We start from the raw sequence: 12044 nt of genomic DNA, 5'->3' as shown, positions 1-12044 counted from the left end.
ATGAACTACAGAGTTGAACCAAGCATGCTGCTGACAAAAGTTAAACAGTTTAAGCTTCACAGTGGTGGAATATGTTACATATTATTCTGCACAATGCTTGGGTGTCTTTTCTTTCAAGTATGACTGTGTGATTATGACTGTACTTGGTGCTGTTTCATGTATTAATTTACTTCCTGCAGCACTTTGATACACTGAAAAGTAAAATTTACAGTCATTTATTGTTGAATATGTTTATTTACCTTGTCTCGACACAGTAGCTTGTTATACTAAACAACACAAAGTGATCCATTTGTTCCTCTAACACAATAATTCAAGTGGTGCTTCAGGCTGTGGCTGCAGTCAGCGTCGGTGGAGGCCAAGTTAGAATCTGGAAGAGATCATGGTCAAGTAGTTGCTAGTTTGATTTTGTGTGCCGACGCTGGTTACAAAGAATCAATATCGAATCAAGGAGGGTTGAGTTCCCAGATAAGCGCTCTCGGCCACTCTGGCTATTCATCATAAGTCTGTAGAAACCTGATAGGTCAGAAGAAATTATATTCCAGCAGGAGTGGGGCCTCCTTATCTCGCCATAGCAGGGGAATAGGAGACATGCCGATCAATACCAGGCTGTTGTGTAGTACTTGCAATTATCAACAGCTGATTCTGTCCTCCCCCAGCTGCATCTTTTAATACCACATAATTACAAGTTTTGGGACAATGCCTGGCGAAAAGGGATTACAGCTTTGGTGAAGTATGCTTCATTCTTTTCTCAGCTTTGAAATAGCTACAGTCTGTGGAGGGAGGATCAAACAATAACACCCACAGTGATTTTATTATACACTTCAAACTCTGATGTTTAGCTTCATTTTACATTTAGTTATAGAGAGAAATGGGAGCTTTAATTGAAATCTATGACCTGTGTTTGGTGATTGAAAGTCAACAAACCACTAAAACTTATGCAAAAACTACAAAAGTAAAGCTCCAGTAAGATTACAAACTCCTCACATCCCTGATCATCACTCAAGAGGAAGATTTCTTTTCCAACATAGAGACATTTTCAGTCTATAATGGCGCCAAATTGTGGGAGGTCGTAACAAATGAAGCAAGGGCTCCAACACCTCCTGTGGTATCCTGGCAGTAGCCTATCGCAGCCGGCTGAAGGGCAGCTAATGATGGACCGGAGGCGGAGGCAACAAGGAGAGCGCCGGTGCTGCCTCGGACAAACCAGGGAGTCTCACTTCCGACAGCCACCACTTTGAGATCGGACCTATCTGCGACCTGAGCGCGATTTTTACGCACAAAGTTTGACTTTACGCGCGATTTTTATCTGTTTTACGCAAGAATTGCCTCCTCTAACGCATCGATTCTGGACTTTACGCGGACTCGACATAAAGCCTATCATCCTGTGGAAGGATGACTGCTGCTGCTTGTGTTGTTCGATGTGTGTGAGGCGACAGATTCAACCGAGACATCCATCCATCCATCCATCCAGTCAGCGCAAACTGGAGCTTTTGGCACAAACTCACCCAGGAGCTCAGGATGGAAACAAGCCCATCTTAAACCTGAATGATGCGCAGCACTCGGCCACAAAGTTAAACCCAAGACTTCTCGAGAAACTCACAGCACCTCAGGTCGGACTGAACCATGTCGAAGCTGCTCGGACTTGTGCGTAAAAGCAGCCGCGCACCGGACAGGAAGTGAACTAATTATTATTAAACCCCATCCCTCATTTCCATATCTAGCGTGAGTCGGCTGGAGCGCAGCCAATCACCCAGCGAAGGGCAGCAAGAGTCGTAAAAGCATTATCCTTCCTCCATCACAATCACACTGACATGCGCAATCTGCACACGGGCATCAACACCAGCCGCCTCGTCCGCTTATTTCACCGACCCCGCTCCCGCTGAAGGGTCCCATTCGCTGCTCGTAGATGAGTCGGCGGAAGGCAGCAGCGAGAGATCAACATGTCCCGCCGCAAGCAAGCCAAACCGCAGCACCTGAAGTCCGAGGAAGAGGCGACACGGAGCGGACTCCTCAGCAGCGATGGTAGGTGTCCGGGAGGCTTCAGACCACTTTTACTGGCTTTACTTCAGCTGCTGAGAAACAACAACGACTGTCGAGAAAGAACCGCTTCATTTATAGAACTTAACTGCAAACATGAAACATTTTAAGCAGAGAAATGTGATGAAATTGACTTTTATTGTGGCTCTATGTCTAAAAATATCTTAAATTAAAGGTGGACGAACTATTTTGCGCACTAAACAGAAAACACAAGTGGCTCAGGTTGGTTTTACTTTCCTGTTTCGGCCTGACTTTATTTTTGATATTATTTAGTTTCAGTTTTGAAACCTGACAAATGAAACCTTGTTAGTCTAAAAAGTGTACCAAAAAATTTTTTAAAATGTATTTAATGGTGAAAAATGTAATTAGTTTTTAATGTTTTAACGAAAATCAGATCCAGATTTATGAACTGACGACCATGATGACACAGTGCGGGACACAAACGATGAAAACTTCTCACGAATGAAACCAAATTTCGTGTTTTATTTCATTTATATTTTACAATTTAGTAAAAAAAAAAAACAGGGCTTACTGTAAATAACCTCACTACAGGACGATATCTTTTATGTATTTCTGCAGATTACGTTTGAGGCCTTCCTGTCAGCTATTAAAACTTTCACATTTTCAGAATCGTAAACCAGGAGGAAATAATCTGCAACGAAAATGATGATCTTCAGATTGTATTTACATGTTTGGAAACTCTGTATTTTATTGTTACACTGCTCGATTTCTGTGCAAATTAATATGAACAGCAAAATAGATTAAATGGATCTCAACATGTAGCATTTCTCAATCTTAACGTATAAACGTGTATAAATAATTATTTTTAAATGTTCAGCCTTGTTCACATTAGATCTCCCTTCGTCATCTCATTGCCAGCCTGTGTTATGATGCACCAGAGGCCTTACATCATTTTTAATATTTCAATATTTCATTAAACAATTTAATTTTCTCGTCATGTTCATGCAGGGAAGCCTGCACCTTATTTGAATCCTGTGATCAACACTGATGAGAACTTACTCACATCAACAACATTTTAACCATAAATTATCGTTTAAACTATTAGATATGTTTTTTATCTTAAATCGACTGAATTTTAAATGGAGTTTTGAATGCATTCTCTAAATTTCACGCAAAATCTTTGGTTTAGATCCTAACTCACTGTTCATAAATCTTAATTAATCTAAATTCATCTGAAGTAATATGATTTATTCAACATGTGTGTATTTATTTATATTAATGTCGACTTTGTTCATCATTTATAGCACCAAAAACCAAAAAAAGCAAACGGCCTGCATAAGACTAAGCTAATTTCATGCAGTAACACAAATCATCACCATCACAGCTCTTGTTTCATGTTTTTCAGTAAAATTATTTGTCACTTTCTGATGATCTGTGGCTGTGAGAAGGTGTCGAGTGAGGCAGAGGCCCTCCCACAGCCCTGCAGCCAGGCGGGGGGCTTTGATTGAGCCTGCTGACTTAACCTTTGTCAGCCTCACCCTGCGAGGGGCAAGTGCTCCGTGTCTGGATCATAATACAATTAGTACATCTGAACCGGTGACCTCTGCAGCCCAGAGGTCACGCAGAGAGGCAGAGGGGCATCAACGCCGGGCTGAGAGTCTGTTTGCTTTTCAACTGCGGCTTCGTGATTTTTATTTTTTCACTCCTCGCCAAACTACACAGCAAGAAACAGACATAAATCTGTTTTCTGCTCCTCACAATATGGAGTGAGTGAGAGTGACAATTTAAAATAAATTTTAAATCAGTTGTGTTGTTGTATCTGGAAATATACTGCGAGCTTTAAATCAAAGCGGATCCCTTCTTTGTTGTTTCTGGAAGTAAATCTGACAAAGTGCAGACAAAATCCTGAGCTGAAACAGTGAAAGTGTTTTCGCGCCTGTGTTTGCTGAATCGCCTTGGTGATCTTCAGACCACCCACTTGGTGAGCCAGCGACTCTGACTATTTACTGACGAGTTTGACTTTTACACAGATTATACTCACTCGGCTGTGGTTGCACTCGTCTTTTCTGATCTGAAGAACAAGTTAAAATCAGTTTTTATCATCTCAGATGTAACAGAATAGGAAGCTACAGCCTGTGACGTACTACTCATTAATACTGAGATTTCTGTGTGTGTGTGTTTGTTTGCATGAGGCTGTTTTGAGTGTGTTGCTCTCAGACGACTCACTCTTTCAGGTGGTGAAACACGGTGATAATTGGAGTGTATTGACTGCACTTGGAGACAGGAACACACGCACAAACTACGTGCACGTACGCACACATACATGTTAAATTCAGCACAAACACACGGACGCATAAAACACTTTATGTCCCCATTTACTGTGTTTAAGAACAAAGGGGCAGCACATATGTCGGGCCACACACACACACACACACACACACACACACACACACACACACCACCTTTGCTGTCATATTTTATGATTCCTGATTATGAGGCAGAAAGACATTTTTTTTTATAAAACATATTAATTAATGTCAAACCTAAATCTCTTAATATCCATCTAGCTGCTTTTCATCCTTTTTAAAGGGGCACTATGTAGTTTTGGAGAAGATATTTAAACACTGAATTTTAATATTTACAATATTAACGAGGCAATAATACAAACTCAGGAATATTTATCTTTTCCATAACTGAATAAACAAGCTGTTGTCAGAGGAAAATAAGGTCCCAGAACACTGTTTGAAGCTAGAAAGGTGGCAGGGTCCGCCACATATAAACAAAGTGAAACAGTATGAAATCGTGTCGTCCTTTAATGTCAGTTTGTTTATTCAGTTTATTCAGTCATGAAAATGAAGATAGTTTGTTTATTTAGTTTGTTTCGACATAAAAAAAATCAGTCAGCGAAGATCTTTCTCTTCTGATAAACATTCCTTTCCAAAAACTACGTAGTGCACCTTTAAATTGTTGTTCCCCAAATGTTCACAGGGAAGCCCGAGTGTATGTAACAATAATTTACTATTGATTTCCCCCAAATCTTTCCATCTGGTATCGCTGTCTGATTCCTAATGGGGCAGAGCCTGAACAGATGCAACAGTGATTCTAGTGTAGTGTCAAATCTTTCCTCACAGAACGTCAAATAACAACTACTGGAAGAGGAGAAACAGGGAAACTACGATGGCAAAAATGCTGTCAAACAGAAGGAAAACATTTTTTAATACAGATCTGTTGTATACATAATTATTTGATATATATCTAAATGTGATAATCTGTAATCACGTTAGGAGTCAGAACAACAAATCCATGTTATGTCCTGTTCAAATCAGGACATTGTGGTTCTTTCATTGGTCCTCTCTGCTTTGATTTTCCTGTAAATTTAGAGTTTGAGTGGCAAAACTTTGCACAAATCATTTTGTTATTTATTGTAATAGAAACACTTTTTATTGAAGCTGTAATATTATAGATTAAGGTCTATCAATTTCAGCTTTTTATGCCACTGTCTTGGCCAGGACTCCCATGGAAAAGAGATGCTGAATCTCAATGGGAATATTCCTGATTAAATGAAAAATAAAAATAAAAGTAATTCACTTATTAATTACAGTTCTGTTTTTCTGGACATGGGAAAACACAATTACACTTATCAGAGTATGAGCATGATCAGTAATGCAGTAATAATAATGAATTTATAATGTGTTTGAGCATCAAATGGCTGCGATTTTCTCCCTAAAAACTCACCCCAGAATTCAGGTTTTTGAGCAAAATGCATATAACCGCGCAGTTTTTTTAGGATAAAGATGAGCCATGTTAGTGAAATGTGTGAATGAACCAAAAAAAATCAATATACTGTATGGAATTTCATTATCTGTCTGAATGCACAATTGAGAGGTCACGTCACTTCAGTGAACTTTATTGATTTTTCGTAAAGATTATTAACAGGGGGTGTGGGTTTAAAAAGGCCTGTCAGATGCTTTAATGTGAGCCTGTTGAATTTTTAAGATTGAAAGTGGTGTCAGAAAATAAAGAAATATAGCTGTAAACATTTAAATTGTTAGGAAAACTTTGGCTTTCCTATCATCTAATTTTGGATATAAATAAGGAAAAATACGACAGTTGAAACTCAGAACTCCCTTCAGCTTCCTCTCAAGCAGCATCATAATTAGAAGAAATATATTTTCCGTGCTGAATGACAGTGTAACACACTCTGTTTGTATTAGCTGAGATGTTTCATCACTTGATCTGTTCCTGGATGTGTTTTGCATCATTTTACAAAACCCTCCTTGTGATTCAGCTCGACATGTTTGTTATCTTTGGACACTTCGGGGTCTCTTGTGGAATTTTAAGTTCACTGAGTTTGAACAATGCTCGTCCACACAACACGAGTTTGGAAAGATGGACTCACTGCTGTGTGTGTGAGGATTAACTACAACATGATAAAGGAAAATGTGTCCCTGGACAATAAATGAACAGTTTTGTCTTTTTCTTTCATGCTTTCAGGCATCGTTGAGGCCGTGGAGAGAGAGGAGACCGATGGAGGCTGCCACCACAGCAGTGAGGAGACACACATCTGTGACAAATGCTGTGCTGAGTTCTTCACTTGGACTGAACTGAGCGATCACCACAAAGTCTGCACTGATGATCCCTTGGTGCTCATAGTGAAGGACAATGAGCGGATGCCAGTTCCTGAGGAGTCTCCTATCGGACCCTCGCCTGTTCCCAGTGTGGCATCCAGCGACTCGTCCGCAGCAGAGTCCACGGACGCTGGCTTTGAGCTGGGAGAGACACTAGTGAATGACAACGACAGTCTGGATAATTTAGAGGAAGGCGTTGATCGGGATGAAGCCATGGAGCTTGAGCATCGCCCACAGGACACCACAACCTCCAGCCCTCAGCCTCCAGATTCAGCTGAGTCCACCTCCCCTCTGACGCCAGCTGCTGGCAGCTACAGCATGCCGAGTACAAATGTGACGCTGGAGATCCTCCACAGCACCAGGGTGGCTGTGGCCCAGTTCTCGCAGGGGATCAACAGTTGCGGGACTGGAGGGAAAGCAGCCTCAGCAGCCATCCCGGTGATCCTGGAGCACCTGCTGGCTCTGCAGCAACAACAGGTCCACCAGCTGCAGCTGATAGAGCAGATCTGCAGCCAGGTCGCCATCATGAACAGACAACCAACACAGGGAGCGTTGAACCCAGTCTCCAGAGCTCTGTCTCTGGCTCCTAACCCTTTCCCTTCTCAAGGCATCATCCCTCCTCCCATCCTGCCACTGTCAGGGACGATGCCTTCCACCGTCAATGGACAGGCTGCTGTTTCTTTGTCCTCTGTGCTTGAAAAGTCACAAAGCCCCCCCTCACAAACTGTATGCGGGCAGTCCACCTTTAGAGATGTAACATGTACCTCAGCTTCCTCAGAAAACTCAACCCCATCTCACTCCAGCTGCAGCAGCAGCATCTCCACATTACTGCCTCCTTACACAGGCAGCAGCAGCATGAGCTGCACTCAGACACTGAGCTCGTCCAGCCCGCTCTCCCTGGGCCAGAGCGGCCTCCTCAGCTCATCCTCCAGCCTGCCATTTCTACCTCAGAGCCCCCCCAGCAGCGTTATTTTCCCCAATCCCTTGGCTAGCATCGCCGCCACAGCTAACGCACTTGACCCTCTTGCGGCCCTAATGAAGCACAGGAAAGGGAAACTGCCTAACGTGTCCTTGTTCGAAACGAAGCCCAGCCCTGAGGAGCCCTTCTTCAAACATAAATGCAGGTTCTGTGCCAAAGTGTTTGGCAGCGACAGCGCTCTGCAGATACACCTGCGCTCGCATACAGGAGAGCGGCCCTTCAAATGCAACATCTGCGGCAACCGCTTCTCCACAAAAGGGAACTTAAAGGTGCACTTCCAGAGGCACAAAGAGAAGTATCCTCATGTGCAGATGAACCCCTACCCGGTGCCAGAATATCTAGACAATGTGCCAACGAGTTCTGGGATTCCCTATGGGATGTCCATCCCTCCTGAAAAACCTGTCTCCTCGTGGCTGGATAGCAAACCTGTTGTAGCAGCTCTGCCAGCCACTATGGGTCTTCCGCTTTCCTCCACTATGAGCAGTATCGGAGGCTCAAATGACCCTGTAAGTGTAACACCATCCGTTAAATCTCCCTACCAGCCAGCTCCTTTTGAATGTGTATCTTTGTCACCTAACCACAGAGGCAGTGAGGCTCATTTCTCTCCTGTTTCAGAGTCGAACCGTGAGACAGAAGCGTCCAATATACTGAAAACAGAGGGGGTCCACCTGCCCCAGAACTGCTCCCTTAGACCAAGAGCCAACACAGTAACAGAAGCAACCAGCAGCACGATCCCATCTGGGGCCACCACGCCTGAACCCATCACCTCTGCATCCCCAGCCTCTAACTCTTCGCCTCTCTCGCTCAACTCAGACGAAACTAAACTCCCAACTGGCCCCCTGGACTCTATGCAAACATCTGAAACCTCAAAGCTCCAGCAGCTGGTGGAGAACATCGACAAGAAGATCACAGACCCCAACCAGTGCGTCCTCTGTCACCGCGTCCTCAGCTGTCAGAGTGCGCTAAAGATGCACTACCGCATTCACACCGGGGAGAGGCCCTTTAAATGTAAAGTGTGCGGCAGGGCCTTCACCACCAAAGGCAACCTGAAGGCTCACATCGGTGTTCACAGAGAGAATCCTCCCGTTCAGGTGCAGCACTCGTGTCCACTTTGCCAGAAGAAGTTCACCAACGCTGTCGTCCTGCAGCAGCACATCCGCATGCACATGATCGGGCAGATTCCAGACTCGACGCTGGTGGACCGGCTGCAGGAGATGGACAGCGACCTCTCTGTCAACGAGAGGAACTTTGACAGCCTCAGTAGCAACAGCAATGAGCTCATTGATGATATTTCAATGGAGGAAAATGAGGAAGAGGAGGAGGAAGAGGTAGAAAACATGGAGGAAGGTGTGAATGCATTTAAACCGTTGATCTCTGATTGTAATTCTCCCCCTAAGTCCTTCGCTCTTGTTTCAAGTATAGCTGCTCTGGAGAACCAAATGAGGATGATTGACTCTACTGTGAGCCTGAACCACTCATTTGGTTTGAAATCCCTCACAAATGGTTTTAATGACCACCTCATTTCAAAAAGCTCTTTATCGGAGAAAAGGTTGGAGAACTGCAGCCCAAATGTGTCAGAATCCTCCTGTTCGCCTCGTGTATCGGCGTCTCCGATTCACAGCAACTCAGAAGGCATGACGATCAAATCACCTGCAGTGAACAGCAGCAGGCCAGAATCCCAGGAGCCTCTGGCAGCCTCAGTGAAGAGAGAGCAATCTGAGTCTCCGACCTGTGCTTCAGAGTCGAGAGGAGTACAGGCCAGCAAACTGTGTGTGAAAGAGGAGGCTCCTTATAGTGTGTCGTTCCAACTAAGCAGAGAGAGAGGTACGTTTCAGTTCAGTGTGCTCAAATAGTTTTCTTTTCAGGATGTCTCCATTAAAAGTTTGACTAATGTTACTTTCATTTCAGCTGCAGGTCAGAACATCCCCAGCCTGGTCACCAGCCCCTCATCAGGCCTGATAAAAACCGAGATGAACAGTCACAATCATCCAAACAACCCGTCCGAAGGGCAGCACCCACCGTTTAGCGTCCACATCCCTCCGGCTTACGCGTCAGTCGGCAGCCCGGGGATGACCTCCCTGCTCGGCCCCGCTCCTCCTCGACGAATGCCGAAGCAGCACAACTGCAACGTCTGCGGGAAGAACTTCTCGTCGGCCAGCGCCCTGCAGATCCACGAGCGCACACACACTGGAGAGAAACCGTTTGTGTGCTCCATCTGCGGCAGAGCTTTCACCACGAAAGGAAATCTGAAGGTAGATGTGCCTTTGGATTGAAGCTGAGTGCTTTGTTAACATATCTGGTGGCAAATATCTTCCTTTGGTCAGATATTAGATCACTTCCTGGGCCTGTCTTTAGTGTTTTGATGCATTGCAGCATCGTAACTCCTTCCAGGTGCAGAGAAACAAATCAGTCACAGGTTATCTTGCATAAATAAGCCTAAAGCAGAAAGTAAAGCCAGTTTGTAAATTTAAACTATCCCTCAACTTCCTGTTAACGCACAGAATGCTCCCCTTTTATCAAAAAGAGAACACATTCTACATTTCAACATATTTATTCTCATCATTCAACCTTGCAATGCATGCAAATGTAAGAAACTGAGGCACAGTGGAAGTGTAAACATCTACCTTTCAAAATAAAAGTCTGTGCTAAATCCAAATAAGATTCAACAGGAATTTAAACACCCAGTTCATAATCTAACGCCACATCTGATCCATGATGTTTGTGTCCAGGTCAAAACATCCATGTGACGTCTTCAAATTGTTGGTTTTGTCCAACCATTGATACATTGCAACAACATAACCTCCCTCCAATTGTAGAGACACAAAAACTTCAGAGGTTTTCTTGCATACATGTGCTCTATGCCCTCCCACGGAAAAGTGAGAGCAAAAAAGAGAAAATTAAGCCAGTTTGTGAATGTAAACTATCGTTAAACCTCATTGCAAAAGAACAGAATGTTCTGCTCTTATCAAAAAGTTACAAATTCAACGTTATGACATATTTATTCTCACACGGTTACATTTAAACTTTAGCAAATGAAAGATTCAACAGGAATTTTTAACGCAAAGTTCATATCTTAGTCCCATCATGTTTCCACCAAAAAAGGGAAAACTTAAAAAAATAAATAAATAAATAAACCCTACAGACTTTTTCTGTACTTTTTAAAAATTTTCTCTAAAAACAAAAAACAATTTAGGGATGCAATTTACAATTATTTTCTTTATCAATTATTCTGCTGATGATTTTCTCCTTTAATCAATTGATTGTTTTCTTTTGGTAAATGTCCATGATAATTTCCCAAACCCCAAGGTGACATCTTCAAGTTGTTGTTTTTGTCCAACCAACAATCATCATATTAACGTACTGAATAAGGGAGTGTAGTTCAACAGAAAGACTGAAGTACCAACTTAGTCAGTGCAGGGTGCTTGATATGTACTGGCACCATCCTTGCTGAACATGTTCACAACATCCAAATCTAACATCTCGTGTGTCATTTCCAGGTTCATATGGGAACTCACATGTGGAACAACGCACCAGCCAGGAGAGGCCGTCGGCTGTCGGTGGAGAACCCCATGGCCCTGCTGGGTGGAGAGGCGGTAAAGTTTGGAGAGATGTTTCAGAAGGACCTGGCAGCTCGAGCGATGAATGTAGACCCTGGATTTTGGAACCGCTACGCAACAGCTATCGCCAACAGCCTGGCCACGAAGAACAACGAGATCTCAGTGATTCAGAACAGAGGCATCTCTCAGCTCCACCCTCTGACTGCAGGCATGGACAGAGTGAGCACCGCGGGAAGTCCCATCACCAGTCGAACCAAGACGGGCATGGACCTGGGAAATAATAGACATTTTTCTATGCTGATTGATGACAGCAAAGAAATTGGAATCAATTGAAAAAAGCTGAGTGGTGACTTGAAACTTATGCAATCTATTATGGACGTTAAAATATTTGTAAAACACCTTGTTTGTTCTTATGTATTATATATAGACTTAAAAAAGAACTTTTTATCAATTGACAGAGAATCGTAGGGTATTCACGTTTTGCTATTTTACTTTGCCGTCATTTGTGAACGTTTTCTTTTTCTATACATTAAATAAGTTGTTCAACTTGTACCTGAGAATCCCTACGGTGCTTGGAGGTACGATTGCTCTGAAGAAGGGGACATATGTTTTCAAATCAATAATGCAAAGAGTCTGCTATCTCCTCCGGACAGCTGCCCAGTGCTGATAGCTAGTGCGAAGCACAAACCATCCTCATAAATACACACAATTACGAGTTGCAGTGAACTACTGTCAATGTTTTGGTGAGACATTGTCATTCTTAAACAACACTTGGACCGAATAAAAACTAGAACAAACAGTCTGTATGTTCAATTCACTACCTCTGTCTGTTTAAACACTGAAATGTGCCCACTTGTCTTGGTGTTATTTCACACACTGCTT

General features: G+C 43.2%; 1 protein-coding gene across 1 annotated transcript; it reads left to right on the top strand.

Moving 5' to 3' along the window:
* The first annotated feature begins 1269 nt into the window (after window positions 1–1269).
* On the top strand, window positions 1270–11964 carry sall3b (spalt-like transcription factor 3b). The gene is made up of 4 exons (XM_073483831.1): window positions 1270–2022; window positions 6493–9429; window positions 9514–9857; window positions 11103–11964. The coding sequence occupies exons 1-4, from the start codon at window positions 1941–1943 to the stop codon at window positions 11493–11495; spliced, it is 3756 nt and encodes a 1251-aa protein (XP_073339932.1). The 5' UTR covers window positions 1270–1940; the 3' UTR covers window positions 11496–11964.
* The last annotated feature ends 80 nt before the right edge of the window (window positions 11965–12044 follow it).

The sequence above is a fragment of the Pagrus major genome, chromosome 16, assembly GCF_040436345.1.
Source record: "Pagrus major chromosome 16, Pma_NU_1.0".
Taxonomy (NCBI): domain Eukaryota; kingdom Metazoa; phylum Chordata; class Actinopteri; order Spariformes; family Sparidae; genus Pagrus; species Pagrus major.
The sequence above is the reverse complement of the archived record's forward strand: the minus strand, read 5'-3'. Positions and strand labels throughout refer to the sequence as shown.

Excerpts from the sequence above, each read along its gene's own strand:
- sall3b (XM_073483831.1), top strand. The coding sequence starts at position 1,941 with ATGTCCCGCCGCAAGCAAGCCAAACCGCAGCACCTGAAGTCCGAGGAA. Across the intron at positions 2,023-6,492 it reads CGGACTCCTCAGCAGCGATG|GCATCGTTGAGGCCGTGGAG; the intron begins GTAGGTGTCCGG and ends TCATGCTTTCAG. Across the intron at positions 9,430-9,513 it reads CCAACTAAGCAGAGAGAGAG|CTGCAGGTCAGAACATCCCC; the intron begins GTACGTTTCAGT and ends CTTTCATTTCAG.